At 39.1% G+C, this 15,856-nt stretch overlaps 1 protein-coding gene across 1 annotated transcript in view; it reads right to left on the reverse strand.

Moving 5' to 3' along the window:
* Positions 1-12,007, reverse strand: part of SLC24A5 (solute carrier family 24 member 5) — a 33,948-nt gene extending 21,941 nt beyond the window's left edge. Inside the window, exons 1-3 of the mRNA XM_007081813.3 lie at positions 11,987-12,007; positions 4,300-4,449; positions 3,169-3,348 (exon numbers count right to left, since the gene is read on the reverse strand). Coding sequence (XP_007081875.2) covers positions 3,169-3,348; positions 4,300-4,420 — 301 coding nt within the window. The 5' untranslated portion in view covers positions 4,421-4,449; positions 11,987-12,007. The remainder of the gene's footprint in view (positions 1-3,168; positions 3,349-4,299; positions 4,450-11,986) is intronic.
* Between the last annotated feature and the right edge of the window lie 3,849 nt (positions 12,008-15,856).

Here is a 15,856-nt window from a genome sequence, read left to right on the forward strand (position 1 = left end):
AAATTCTTGATGAATTTATTCTTTTAGTCAAGGTATTGTTTGGAAATGTGAAAACAAAAAACAAAAAACAAAAAACAAAAAAAAAATATCTTATGTGGATCCTGAGAAACTTAACAGGATCCCATGGGGGGGGGGGTGGGGAGGAAAAAAAAAAGAGGTTAGAGTGGGAGAGAGCCAAAGCATAAGAAACTCTTAAAAACTGAGAACAAACTGAGGGCTGATGGGGGGTGGGAGGGAGGGGAGGGTGGGTGATGGATATTGAGGAAGGCACCTGTTGGGATGAGCACTGGGTGTTGTATGGAAACCAATTTGACAATAAACTTCATATATTTAAAAAAAAAGGAAATGTGAAAACAAAAAGAAAAAAAAATTTTGACTTTTCTATTTTCCAGGAAGAGAAATTTTCAAGGTGGGACAGAGTACCTTGAATTTAAAATTTCTTAGTGTTAATATAATTAACATAATCTATGTACGTCGTCTAATTAAAGGTTCACTACTGGCACAAGGATGAACAAATCGATTATCACAACAGTTAAGAGTTTGGAAGCAGAGGCCCATACATATATATAAGAATTTAGTATATGAAAATTGATTAACTTTCTGAAAAAGTAGCACTGAATTCTATAGCAAAACAAATTCTTAGTGAAAGAAAGACAGAAATGTAAAAAAAAAAAAAAAAGAAACTACACGTAACAGAAATTATGATAATTTCTCTGACCTGGAGATAAAAATTTCTTTCTAAGTGTAAAACCAAAAGGAGAATCATAAAGGAAAATATTTATAAATTTACTTAAAAATATGTACACTTCAATGTGATAAACAAATTACAAAAACAAACAACAAACTATGAAAAAGCATGTGATATAGAAATGATATTAGAAAAAGGGTTAATATCCTTATATTAAAATAATGTCTTGGAAATCAGTAAGAAAAAGACAAATACCCTCCTGTCAGAACATGGGCAAAAAAGCACAAAAGCAAAACCACAAATTGCAGTAAGCATGAAATGTTTACAACTTCACAAATAATTGGATCAATACAAATTTTACAAAATGACATTCCATTTTAAAGCAATTAACAGATATTTTAAATGATATTATTCATGGTTTTCTGGAATGGAAGTTATCCCACATTCTGGAGGTATAAGTTGGCACACCCTTTGTGAAGTGCTTTTGCTAATGTATAAAATAAAGCTTAAAATATGCATAGCTCTGCGTCTTTATCAATAAACAATCAGAGAGGTTTGCAAAGATCTTGTACATGTATGGGCACAACATTGCTTAGGATAAAAAAATTAAAAAAACACAAATGTTCAATGAGATCAATAATTTTTAAAATTATGATAAATTTTTACTGGGTACCTACTATGTATAAAACCCAGTGTTAGGATCTTAAATCATTTGGAAAATCATGCTACCATTAAAAATCACGTCTTTGAAGAGTATTTAATAATATGGGGAAATGTGTAGAATAAAATATATGAGGAAAAAGTGTGTACCTTTGAGTGTACTTCAAACTGTATATATAGCAAGATCTAAAAGGTCAAAAGAAAATACACCAAATGGTAACTGTGGGGGTCTCTGGGTGATGAAAATGTAGGTGATTTTACTTTTTTCTTCTATTTTTCTTACATTTCATCAATCTGAGTAAAAATATGATGTGAAAGTAATTTAATCTCTATTATAGAAAAATATTGATGTCAATGTAAAATGGAATGTCAATATAAAAATGTATATATTTATACCTACTTAAGTTAAATAATAATAATAACAAACATGCTTACCTGTTCTATAAATTTTTTTCTTTAAACAAATATGTGTTGAGAGCCTCTGCTCTTTCCAGGTCCTGTTTTAGGTCTTAAGGGTACTGCTATGGTACAGTGAACAAGAGAGAGAAGGACTAGCATTTCAGTGGGGTTGGGGAGCAGGGGCCATGGGAAAAAAGAGAGTTAATATTCTAGCTCTCTCTCTCTGGGAAGAAATACCAGCAATCTCTGTGTGTGTGTGTGTGTGTGTGTGTGCATGTATGTGCATGTGAGATGAGGGGAGAGGATGCAGTTTCTGTGCAATCCTGTGAGTGCAATAGGAAACCAAACCCTTAACTTTAACCTTCTCTGAAATGAGCACATTCAACCAATGAAACTAACCAGGCAAGAGACAGACTGGAAACTTCTGCTGTCCTTTTGCTTATATGGCCTGAATCATCACTGATACCCTGATTTTAGGGACTGGTATACTGATGAAAGGGATATGCTCAGAATTGTGGACAATGTACCTGGCCGAGGGGATGGAACAGAGGGGCTTAGCCTGGCAGATCTTATTTTCAGAAACCTATAAGTGAGCTTAACTTTTAATAACTGAATTTACAATTATCTGATGCCTGAGGTCACTTTACATAGGACGCAGGACTTACTTATTTATTTGTTCATTAACATCAGTTACTTTCCTTACTGGCAGAAGGCTGAAAAAGGAAGTGGGGAGGAAGATAGTCCTTAATGTCATTTGTTTACCATCTACCTTTAAAAACAATTACAATTTTAGAGTAAAACAGAAAAAAAAAGTTTTTGAAAGCATAAAATGGCAAGCATTAGGAGTCTCTTGTATTAGGGGTACACACCAAGTGCATATATGTGGAAACTTGGAACAGTTTAGAACGAACTGCCAGCCAGGTAGTACAGCAGACAAAGAGTTTCTGGAGATAGTCAGTGTAATAAAAATTGCTGGGTACTCATTTAAAGATGCTCTGCTGCACGTGAACCACCAAGAAAAACCACATGCAGGCCAGTTCCAGAAGGTAGGGGCCCCACAACACAGAAGGCCATCTCTGCAACCAGCTGAGATGGACAGAACTGTTGCTGAGCTGTTTTAAAGACAGCCACGTGGGGTGCGTGGGTGGCTCAGTTGGTTAAGCGTCTGATTTCAGCTCAGGTCATGATTTCACAGTTCCTGAGTTGGAGCCCAGCATCAGGCTCTGTGCTGACAGCTCAGAGCCTGGAGCCTGCTTCTGATTCTGTGTCTCCCTCTCCTTCTGTCCCTCCCCTACACACACTCTGTCTCTCTCTGTCTCTCTCTCTCAAAAATAAATAAACATTAAAAAAAATTAAAAACAGCCACGTATTTGTGGCACAATTAATTTGGAAGATGATGGGGGAGATTTCCAGCCACTTACATTCGCTGATGATTTCCAGGGAGGGTAGGAAGTACTCATCACAGACAATAGACACGGCCATGAACATGTACAGGATAATTAGGAAGTAGATTACAATGCCTCCATCTTTGCGCTCCTGTTTTGTGAAAAACCCTTCAGGAAATTCCAGGGATGGAGGCACAATGCATTGGGTGCTATTTCCTGGTAAGAAAAAGAGGGAGAAAGTTTGAAATATGTTGGTGTCACTCGTTCCAAGCCCACAAGGAGAGATTTCTCAACAAAACTCTTAAGTGTGGGGTAACAGTGGAATTTCAAGAACCCTGGTGAAAATGTATAAAACACTTTTGAATATGATGCAGCTGTAGAAGTTTAAAAAAAAAAATAACCTTTGGGACCTGAAAGAGGTACTTTTTTTTTTTTTTTTTAATTTTTTTTTTCAACGTTTTTTATTTTTATTTTTGGGACTGAGAGAGACAGAGCATGAACGGGGGAGGGACAGAGAGAGAGGGAGACACAGAATCGGAAACAGGCTCCAGGCTCCGAGCCATCAGCCCAGAGCCCGACGCGGCGCTCGAACTCACGGACCGCGAGATCGTGACCTGGCTGAAGTCGGACGCTTAACCGACTGCGCCACCCAGGCGCCCCCCGAAAGAGGTACTTTAATGAAATAACTGATGATAGCAAAAGAACTACAAGAAGAAAAATTATGAAATCACTCTTCCTTGTCTGCTTTCTTTCTAGAAGGGAATTTTGAACCCCTCTTCCTCCTCAAAGAGACATTACGTCTCTGATGATTTCTAATATCTGTACAATTTCATTTTCCCATCTCAGAGCCCAAAGTTGTCCACAGACCTGTGAAGAATCCTCCACTGTTGCAGAGAATTTCTAAGACGAAAGATTTTTTTTTTCATGATGAAGTCTCTAACAATAAAAAACTAGAGACCCGCCTGTTTTATGCTGTCTGTGAATTATCTCTGAGCTATCTTTGAAACTTATTCGAGGCATCAAAAGTGTTTGATATTCTTCTAAGTGCTAAAAGTCAGAGGAGGAAGCATAAGCCGAAGTGAGTAAAGTGAGAATTTTCCTCTCTTTGTCCCTTTCATCCATATGTGATAACAGCAGCAGGGGCAGCTGACCCCAGTGTCCACCTACCTGTGGCCCTCGGGAGACGCCGGGGCAAGGGTGCACCTGAAGAAGGCAAGTGTGCGGTGGCCCAGAGGATGCCGAGGAGCAGAGCCCTTCTTGCCCACTGTTGGCCCCCTTCGGTCTGCATTTCTGCCGTGCTCTCACTGCAGTGTGCCGCTTTGGGAAGGGGGAAAGGGAGGACTAAGCTGGATCATGTGAGGAGTCTCCTTCCTGTTCGCTGCCCTGCTGAGAACACATCTCAGCAAGGCCTGTGCAAGGGGGTGGGGTGTGAAAGGAACCAGACAAGCTTCTCTGATCAGAAGCCCCAAGCTCCAGAGAGGCTGGAAGAAGTGGGGGTGGGGTGGGGTGGGGAACAGACAATTCTTGCCTACAGCTGTAGTCCCTGAGGGCAGATCCGGGCAGCATACTCTCTAAAGCACGGTTTTATTTACTGGTCTTCATAGTGGCTGTGTTTTTGACTTTTCTCTAGATTTGGAAAGGTCTGAGTTTGCAACTGCTTCCGTCTCCCTTACTTCTAGAAGTTGCCAGGACTGGTGGTGTGGGAGTTCCCTGGCTAGACTGGCAGCTTGTTATATTTGTTTTTGGCCTGTCCTCATCTTCTCCAATTAGAGCTAGAGGCAGAAAGGTGACTTCGGAGACTATTGGAATAATCTAGTGGAAACATGATGGTGGCTTGAGCCAGAGCAGTGGCAATGGGGCTGGAGAGAAGTGGACAGCTTCCACGACTATTGGGGAGACATGGTGGATGCTTTGTGATCACTGATTAGCTATGCTGGGGATTCTAAAAAGCAAGGTTGACAAGCCAGGGGATTTCAAATATAGACTGCTGTCTTCCCTATCCTCTCATTGAGTGTGCTTGTCAAGGTGTTAAGAACTTGGGGCAGTAACATGTGAAGTAATATGTGCCTATTCAGCACAGGTTCTGAAGCCAGACCACATAGTTTGAGTCCTAGCACTGCTACTTACTAGTTATGTGTCCTTGGGTAAGTTATTTAACCTCTCTGCTCCTCAGTTCTACTATCTGTAAAAAAGGAAGGTTAGAACCACTTCACTTCTGTGGTGAGGATTACATAAATGAATGCATGTAATCTGCTTAGAGCCGTCTCTGCCACATGGTTAATGTTATCTGTCTATCGTCTATCTATGTTATAATTATTAATGTATCACTCTCGATTAAGAGAAAAGCTTCTTGGCCAAAGGGCTTCTTCTTTTTAGGTTTTGCAACTCTCACGGTTCCTTTGCTTTGCAGAAAAAAAAAAATTGATGTGCTTGCTAAGTTTTAGATTTAGAAACTGCATTTTTCTGGTGGAAAGGAGTTAAGTTGCTTCCGGATGTTTATGATGTTAGATTGGTAAAAATTCTCAAATGCCCTTTTGTTCTGCTGGGAATGGTAGCCATTATAAACCTCTCTGAAACTGTCATTTCTAGGAACTGTCTATCCAGATGTGTGGTGTGGTTGTGAGGTTGGGATGATGAGTCACCAAGTGTAGCCCAGAACAGAGCAGAGGCTCAGCAAACAGTGTTCTGGCTGCCGACTGCCACAGGAGGTGGCGCCCTGGACCACTGGATCATAGCCTCAGTGCCAGCAGTGGCTAAAGCCAGGGGTAGAGGTCACTTTTGTGCTGAGTGGAAGTGAATTATAAGCCTTTCCTCTCCAAAATGCAGTAGTTCAACCAATTATAAGACTAAACATTATAAACAAACAAAATAGTACAAAAATTCAAACCCACAGTATTTCCAGTGCAAAATATTAATCCAGGAAAGAGCAAATATTCAAAGATACAAACCAATTACAATGGAATAGGAGTGCCTTGCACAGAGTAGGTACTTTTTTTAAATTTTATTTTTAAAATTTACATCCAAATTAGCATATAGTGCAACAATGATTTCAGTAGATTCCTTAATGCCTCGTACCTATTTAGCCCATCTCCCCTCCCACAACCCCTCCAGTAACCCTCTGTTCTCCATTTTTAAGAGTCTCTTATGTTTTGTCCCCCTCCCTGTTTTTATACTATGTTTGTTTCCTTCCTCTTATGTTCATCTGTTCTGTGTCTTAAAGTCCTCATATAAGTGAAGTCATATATTTGTCTTTCTCTGACTAATTTTGCTTAGCATAATACCCTCTACTTCCCGCCATGTAGTTGCAAATGGCAAGATTACATTCTTTTTGATTGCCAAGTAATACTCCATTGTGTGTGTGTGTGTGTGTGTGTGTGTGTGTGTGTGTGTATACCACATCTTTATTCATTCACCCATCCATGGACATTGGGCTCTTTCCATACTTTGGCTATTGTTAATAGTGCTGCTATAAACGTTGGGGTGCATATGTCCCTTTGAAACAGCATACCTGTATCCCTTGGATAAATAGCTAGTGGTGCAATGCTGGGTCATAGGCTAGTTCTATTTTTAGTTTTTTGAGGAACCTCCAAACTTTTCCAGAGTGACTGCACCAACTTGCATTCCTACCAGCAGGGCAAAAGAGATCCTCTTTCTCTGCATCCTCACCAACATCTGTCGTTACCTGAGTTGTTAAAGTTAGCCATTCTGACAGGTGTGAGGTGGTATCTCATTGTGGCTTTGATTGGTATTTCCCTGATGATGAGTGATGTTGAGCATTTTTTCATGTGTTGGTTGGCCATGTGGATGTCCAACTTTTTTGGAGAAGGGTCTATTCGTGTATTTTGCCCATTTCCTCACTGGATTATTTGTTTTTTGGGTGTTGAGTTTGATAAGTTCTTTATAGATTTTGGTTACTAACCCTTTATCTGATATGTCATTTGCAAATATCTTCTCCCATTCTGCCGGTTGCCTTTTAGTTTTGCTGATTGTTTCCTTCACTGTGCAGAAGCTTTTTATTTTGATGAGGTCCCAATAGTTCATTTTTGCTTTTGTTTCCCTTGCCTCCAGAGACGTGTTCAGTAAGAAATTGCTGCGGACAATATCAAAGAGATTTTTGCCTGCTTTCTCCTCGAGGATTTTGATGGCTTCCTGTCTTACATTGAGGTCTTTCATCCACTTTGAGTTTATTTTTGTGTACGGTGTAAGAAAGTGGTCCAGGTTGATTCTTCTGCATGTCGCTGTCCAGTTTTCCCAGCACCACTTGCTGAAGAGACTGTCTTTATTCCATTGGATATTCTTTCCTGCTTTGTCAAAGATTAGTTGGCCATACGTTTGTGGGTCCATGTCTGGGTTCTCTATTCTGTTCCATTGATCTAAGGGTCTGTTCTTGTGCCAGTACAATACTGTCTCGATGATTACAGCTTTGTAGGATAGCTTGAAGTCTGGGATTGTGATGCCTCCTGCTTTGGTTTTCTTTTTCAAGATTGTTTTGGCTATTCAGCGTCTTTTCTGGTTCCATACAAATTTTAGGATTGTTTGTTCTAGCTCTGTGAAGAAGGCTGGCGCTATCTTGATAGGGATTGCATTGAATATGTAGATTGCTTTGGGTAGTATCATCATTTTAACAATATTTGTTCTTCCTATCCAGGAGCATGGAATCCTTTTCCATTTTATTGTGTCTTTTTCAACTTCTTTCATAAGCTTTCTATAGTTTTCAGTGTATAGATTTTTCACCTCTTTGGTTAGATTTATTCCTAGGTATTTTATGGTTTTGGGGGCAATTATAAATGGGATCTATTCCTTGATTTCTCTTTCTGTTGCTTCATTGTTGGTGTATAGGAATGCAACCGATTTGTGTGTTGATTTTATATCCTGCAAATTTGCTGAATTCATGAATCAGTGCTAGCAGTTTTTTGGTGGAATCTTTTGGGTTTTCCATGTAGAGTATCATGTCCTCTGCAAAGAGTGAAAGTTTAAACTCCTCCTGACTGATTTGGATACCTTTTATTTCTTTGTGTTGTCTGATTGCAGAGGCTAAGACTTCCAATACTATGTTGGATAACAGTGGTGAGAGTGGACATCCCTGTTTTGTTCCTGACCTTAGGGAGAAAGCTCTCAGTTTTTCCACATTGAGGATGAAATTAGCATTGGGTCTTTCATATATGGTCTTTCGTATATGATATCGAGGTATGATCCTTCTGTCTCTACTTTCTTGAGGGTTTTTATCAAGAAAGGATGCTGTATTTTGTCAAATACTTTCTCTGCATCTATTGAGAAGATCATGTGGTTCTTGTCCTTTCTTTTATTGATGTGATGAATCACATTGATTGCTTTGTGGATATTGAACGAGCCCTGCATCACAGGTATAAATCCCACTTGGTTGTGGTGAATAATTTTATGACTGCCTTTCCCGTATCCCAGAGGTTTTGGGTTGTGGTGTTATCATTTTCATTGGCTTCCATATACTTTTTAATTTCCTCTTTAACTTCTCAGTTAGCCCATTCATTCTTTAGTAAGATGTTCTTCAGTCTCCAAGTATTTGTTAACTTTCCAAATTTTTTCTTGTCATTGATTTCGAGATTCATAGAATTGTGGTCTGAAAATATGCACGGCATGGTCTCAATCTTTTTGTACTTGTTGAGGGCTGATTTGTTCCTAGTATGTGGTATATTCTGGAGAATATTCTATGTGCACTGGAGAAGAATGTATATTCTGCTGCTTTAGGATGTATATTCTGCTGATTTAGGAAATGTTTTGAATATATCTGTTAAGTCCATCTTGTCCAGTGTGTCATTCAAAGCCATTGTTTCCTTGTTGATTTTTTGATTAGATGATCTGTCCATTGCTATGAGTGGGGTGTTGAAGTCCCCTACTATGATGGTATTACTATCAATGAGTTTCTTTATGTTTGTGATTAATTTTTTTATTTGGGTACCTCCACATTTGGCGCGTGAATGTTTACAATTGTTAGGTTTTCTTGGTGGATAGACCCCTTAATTATGATATAATGCCCTTCTTCATCTCATGATATAAGCTTTATTTTAAAGTCTAGATTGTCTGATACAAGTATGGCTACTCCAGCTTTCTTTTGTCGACCATTAGCATAATAGATGTTTCTCTGTCCCCTTACTTTCAATCTGAAGGTGTCTTTAGGTCTGAAGTGGGTCTCTTGTAAACAGCGTATAGTTGGATCTTGTTTTCTTATCCATCCTGTCACCCTATATCTTTTGATTGGAGCATTTAGTCCATTGACATTTAGACTAAGTACTGAAAGATATGAATGTATTGCCATTATGTTGCTTGTAGAGTTGGAGTTTCTGGTGGTGTTCTCTGGTCCTTTCTAGTCTTTGTTGCTTTTGGTATTTATTTATTTATTTATTTATTTCTTTTTGTTTGTTTGTTTTTCATCGTTTCTCCCCTCAGAGAGTCCCCCTTAAAATTTCTTGCAGGGCTGGTTTAGTGGTCACAAACTCCTTTAATTTTTGTTTGTCTGGGCAACTTTTTATCTCTCCTTCTATTTTGAATGACAGCCTTGCTGGATAATTATTGGCTGCATATTTTTCTAATTTAGCACATTGACTATATCCTGCCACTCCTCTCTGGCCTGCCAAGTTTCTGTGGAAAGGTCTGCTGCAAACCTGATCTGTCTTCCCTTATAGGTTAAGGACTTCTTTTCCCTTGCTGCTTTCATAATTCTCTCCTTGCCTGAGTATTTTGTGAATTTGATTATAATATGCCTTGTGGATGGCCAGTTTTTGGCGAATGTAATGGGAGTCCTCTGTGCTTCCTGGATTTGATGTCTGTGTCTTTACCCAGGTCAATAAAGTTTTCCTCTATGATCTGCTCACATAACCCTTCTACCCCTATTTCTCTCTCTTCGTCTTCTGGGACCCCTATGATTCTGATGTTGTTCCTTCTTAATGAATCACTGATTTCTCTAATTCTTAAATCATGATCTTTTGCTTAATCTCCCTCTTTTTTTCTGCTTCATTATTCTCTATAAGTTTCTCCTGTATATCACTGATTCTCTGTTCTGCCTTGTTCATCCAAGCCACCGTGGCATCCATCCGTGTTTGCATCTCAGTTATAGCATTTTTTATTTCATCCTGACTAGCTTTTACTTTTTTATGTCCACAGAAAGGGATACTAATCTATTTTTGACTCCAGCTGGTATTCTTATTATTGTGATTCTAAATTCTGGTTCAGACATCTTGCTTGTATCTGTGTGGATTAAGTCCCTGGCTGTCGTTTCTTCCTGCTCTTTCTTTTGGGGTCAATTCCTTCCTTTCGTCATTTTGAAGGGAGCAAAAGAATTAATGATGTAAAAAAAATTAAAAAAAATTAAAATTAAAAAAATTAAAATTAAAAAATTAAAATTAAAAAATTAAAAACAAGCACACACACACACAAAAAATCGATAAATGATGCTAGATCCTAAGTGTGGTTTGGTCTGGGTGTTGAAAGGGGCTTGACAGATTAGAGAAAAAGGGAAAGAAAAAAAAAAAGGAAATCGTTTGAAAATTTGAAAAAATGAATACACTGAAGTAGACTAAAATGAAATCATGGAAGTAAAATAGAATTTGAAAAAATTTGCACAAAAGTAAAAAGTATAGTAGAGAAAAAGGAAAATATTTTTAATAAAAATTGAAAATAAAGATGAGTTTTATCTCTTTCTGATTCAAGAAAAAGAAATGAAAAAGAGAAAAAAAAGAAAGAAAATTGAATAGATGGACTGGTGAACAGACTGCAGTATGTCTTAAATTACTTGGTTTTCCTCTAGAAGTCAAACCATGAAGTGCTTTATAGTCCATAAACTAAGCAGGCGGAGAGACTTGTGTTCCTGAAGAGCAAGGTTGGCCCAGTTGGGCGGGGCTTAGTGTAATGGTTCCGTTCTCCACTAGATGGCGCTGCCTAGCTTACTGGGGTAGGTTGTTGTGGTGCTTGTAGGCGTGTATGCGCATGCCCGGGAATGGTGAAAATGGCGTCACCCAGATATCGAGCCTCTAGTGTTGGAATTCCGTTTTCCCCAATCAGCAATCGCTCACCCGTCCTTTGTCTTCGGCTTCTGTCCACTCCCCGCTTTTACGCAGTCTGTGACCAAGCCCCAGGCAGCACCTTCCTTCTGAGGTTTGTCTCAGATGTGGTTGTTTTTCTCTGCCCCTTACTTCTGAGGGACTGCCTCTTTGACCCGTTCTGCCACTCTGAGGATGGTCTCACCGAGGAATGGATGGGTGCCGGCTGCACCCAGGAACATTTGTGGGACCATGCCGCTGCCGAAGTCCAGAGACTGCGGCCAGGTGCCAGCCCGCCCCAGAAAAAGTTCTCGAGATAGTGTAGCAGCAGCGCCTCAGGGATTATGTAAAATCACAACACACATCTGGCACCAGGCTTCACCCTTAACGACCTTGTTCCGGCACCAGCAAATGTGGTTGTTCTCCCGGGTACACTGGGGCCTTGCCTTTGGGGGACCCACACAGCCACTACCAGGTGTCCTTCCAGCAGGGGAACCACCTCTCCCCGTGTGGCCTGAAGAACCCCAGACTCCACTCTGCTCCTGGGGATTCGCCCTTCCCACCAGAGCACCACCAGGTATGGAGCTGCGGCGTTTCAGACTCTGTACTCCCCCTGTTTATAGTCTTAATGGAATTTAAACCCTCTTCTTTCTCCTTTCTCCCTTTTTAGTTCAGTTCCTGCGGCTGTTTCCAATTTTCCACTTTCTCTCCAGCTGCTTTAGGGGAGGGGTGCGTTTTCCCATATTCCCCCCCCCCCATCTCCATCCTCTCTCCGCCCACAAAAGCACCTCCCTGCCCTCAGGGCTTCTCTCTCCCCAAGTTCACATCTCCGCGCCACATACCTGCTGAATTCTGTGGTTCAGGTTGTGCAGATTGTTGTGTTAATCCTCCAATCAGTTTTCTAGGTGTGCAGGATGGTTTAGTGTTGGTCTGGCTGTATTTCATGGATGCGAGACACACAAAAAACTTCCATGCTGTTCCGCCATGTTGGCTGCTCCCCTCATAGTAGGTACTTGATAAACATTTGCTGTTCAATTACGTTGTAATGATTCTTAAAAACACATTCCCAGAAATTGCTCTGAACAAACTATAAAATAAAATATGAATGTACCAAGGAAAAAGAATTTAGAAGGCTAATTAGATTTGGTTTATACATTTATCCTTCATTTTTCAAAAGGATCTTAAAAAAAGCTTTGTATTGTAAAATGAAACACAGATAAAGCCACAGGAAATAAATGTAGAGTTTATGGTTATATTATTCTCGTTATTTTATAAGAGGGGACTCTTTTGTAAACACCCCTGATCAAGAAATAGAACTTTGCCAACCATCCCAGAAGCTCCTTCATATGCCTCAATCCCCTCTCTTCCTTTTCTCTAAAAGTAAACAGCTACCGACTTCCATAGTGATCACTTTCTGTGTGTGTGCATTTTTAATCGTTTATCACCCACTCCTAAATGGGGGACACTATAGTTTAGCCTTAGGGAAAAAAAAGACTTTTAAGTTTCTTTTCGTTTATAGATTTCTCTTCCTCCTTTTTCTTTTCTTTATAATTTATCTGTTGGAAAACCAACACTGGATCTGTCCTGATTTTGTTGAGTGTGTCCTACAGTATAGCTCAATATGTCCTTCCGTTACCTTTGCTTTTGTTAATTGGCAGCTGGGTGCAGAGGCTTGACCAGACTGGGTTCTGTCCAACTGGCAAGACCAAACGGGGTAGGTGGTATGATCTTTCCTCAGAAAGCTCATGAAGTCTGCTTGTCTTTCCTTTTGTGATGTTAGCAGCTATTCCCTCCTTAGAGATTGCAAAACAGCCACGTTCTCATTCTATAGTTTCTTCTTCACTTGTTACTTGGAATATTTTACAGTGAGACGATTTCTATCATCTACTCTTGGGGTACCCAGTTTACATAGAAAAGATAAGATATGTGACTGATCCTTTTCCTCTACTGAACACTTCTCAAGTTAATTGGCTCTCAATTTTCTTCCAAAAATAACCAACTAGATTTTAAAAAGTTATTATGAATCAATGTATTTAAATATATTTGATGGATTCCATTTGCAACTATTATCTTTTTTGAATTTCAAATTCTCTCATCGTTAGCTGGTGGGAGCTTTATCTTTAGGCTGGCTTCTGAGAGCCTTTGACATGACCTTTAGTTTTTGATAGCTTTTTTTTATTACCTGACATAAAAGAGATGTTCCAGGCTCTTATACATAAAACCAGTCATTTATCCAAAATGCCTCATTTTCTCTAAGTGGAAAGTATGTGTAAGTAAGTGGATTATGATCTAAGAATCTGGGTTGCTAGGAATGCTCATTGTTACTAGATCATTCATTGTTTGCAATCCTCCCTGCCCCATCCCCACCATATCTCTTAATAAAATGACTCATGAGTTCATATTCATACTTTCCATACAAAGGTCCTATTTCCGAGGACATAGGGGACGGTAGAATTAGAATATCTAGTGTTTTGTAATTACTTATTTACTGGTCCAAAATTACATATATGAGTCTCAAAATAATGAAATTGATTCTACCACCACTAATATAATTACTGAAAAAAGTTAGAAATTTTTGCTCATACCCTACTCCTCTTCTGAGAGCTAAAACCTATCTGCATTGCCTGAGCATACAGTCATTAAATGACTCCCTTTAACCCCTATTTAGACTTGGTACTACAAGTAGCAACATTTTTAATGTTTGCCATCATTCTAAGCTTGATGTTTCTCTAGACATCTGATGCTTTCTACTGAATCCCTTGGAAGAACTCATGGGAACAGTGTTCCTTAAGTTCTTTCACGTCACAATGATTTGTCAATGGTCTTTATACTTGAAAGTCAGCTATGCTGGATATAAAATCACCGGCTCACATTTTTCCCCCTTGAGTATCTTAAACACGTTACTCTGTTTTCTTATGGCAGAAAACGTTGTTGACAAGCTGATAATTATAAAAGTTTCTTCTCCTTAGAAGTCATTTGTTCTTTTTTTCCTAGATACCCTGACTTTTTTTTCTTTTTCCTTAAAGTTCAGTAATTTTACTAGAATATATCATAGCGTTGGTCATTTTAAGTCAATAATCTCAGGTATGGAATGTGCTCTTTCAATATGTAGTTTCAAATCTATTTCAGGAAAGTTTTATTGAATTATAGTTTTCTGTCTTGGTTCTGTTCTCTTTCTTTGGAGCTTTTCCTTTCAGGGACTTCCATTATTTCTGTGTTGGATATTCTTTGGATATCTTCAATATTGTTACTTGGTCATAAATCTTTTTTATCTTTTTCTTCATTTCTTTTTGATTTAAAAATTTTTCATTCTTTCCTTTCTATTTCTTTTAAGATACTATGTGTTGTGTTTTTTGCCCCTGTGTTCCCTCTAGTTTCACACTCAATTTTTCAAAAATTTTTCTTTTATATCTAGTATTTCCAGATCACTACAATCTCATTGCTGAATTTTTTTCTTTCTCATTCTGATTTATGCTGTTCTTATCTTGTATGATTTTCTTCATGTCTTTTAGATTTCATTATAATTTGATCTCTTGTGTGGTCATGTCTTCCTGGCATGCTACCCATGTCTGAAGCAGTGCTATTTCTGCCCCTATTCTCTTTAATTCTTTTAGTCACTTTGTGTGGGATTTGACCTCCACATCATTCTTTTTCTCATTTTTATGTGAAACTAATTTTTCCTAAACTGTTTTTAATGTTTATTTATTTATTTTTGAGAGAGAGAGAAAGAGTGAGCAGGGGATGGACAGAGAGAGAGGGAGACAGAAGCAGAATGTTTTGCATAGAAGCAGGGACTCGAACTCCTGAACTGTGAGGTCATGACCTGAGCCAAAACCAAGAGTCCTATGCTTAACCAACTGAGCCACTCAGGTGCCTCTAATTTTTCCTAAACTTTAAGAAGAAGGTGTTGTTAAGTGTAGCTTCTTTCAGTCTGCAGAGATCGCTCTTCTATTGTTTTCTTGTAGTGTTCAAACATATCATGGCTTGCTCTCTCAAATTAACTGGTTCTGTTCTCCACTCCTACTTTTATTGGGGCCTTTTCTTTCCCTTTTCTCCTACTGTCTCTATCTGGTTAGCTTTTATTCCATGACCAGAAGTTTAAACATGTGGTTCAAATCTCTGTGTGTCAGCCCTATCCTAGAAGGGAGTCCTGCTTGATCAGTTTTGAGAGTTCATATGTATCGAACTTTATTGTGACCCCTTGGACTCAACTACTGTCAGACTGAGTCAAACCATTTTTGGTTTTAACTCCCTTCACAAAGAGTCCTGTTGTACTTTATCAAACTTTTATTGTTATTTTGGGGTGTCTTACTGTTAGGTCAGTCAGATTCCCTATGCCTTCCCTGTCCTTTTCCTACATAGAAGCTGATACTGTGCATATTTGGTGGCCTATTTGGTGTCACGAGGGTTCTTTGTCCCCACTCATTTGTATTTGGGGCTGGTGGTGATGATAGCTTGACACTTTTATTTTATTTTATTTTTTTGAGAGAGCAAGAGTGAGGGAGGAGCAGAGAGAGAGGAAGAGAGAGAATCCCAAGCAGGCTCCACACTGTCAGCTCAGAGCCTGATGTGGGACTTGAACTCACAAACTGTGAGATCATGACCTAAGCCGAAGTCAGATGTTTGAGCCACCCAGGTGCCCCGACACAATTTTATTTTTAATGTTGTTAATGGGTCTTTGTTATCTAGTTGCTTTGTTTGTTTCTAAGTGG

This window comes from Panthera tigris, chromosome B3, assembly GCF_018350195.1.
Source record: "Panthera tigris isolate Pti1 chromosome B3, P.tigris_Pti1_mat1.1, whole genome shotgun sequence".
Lineage (NCBI taxonomy): Eukaryota > Metazoa > Chordata > Mammalia > Carnivora > Felidae > Panthera > Panthera tigris.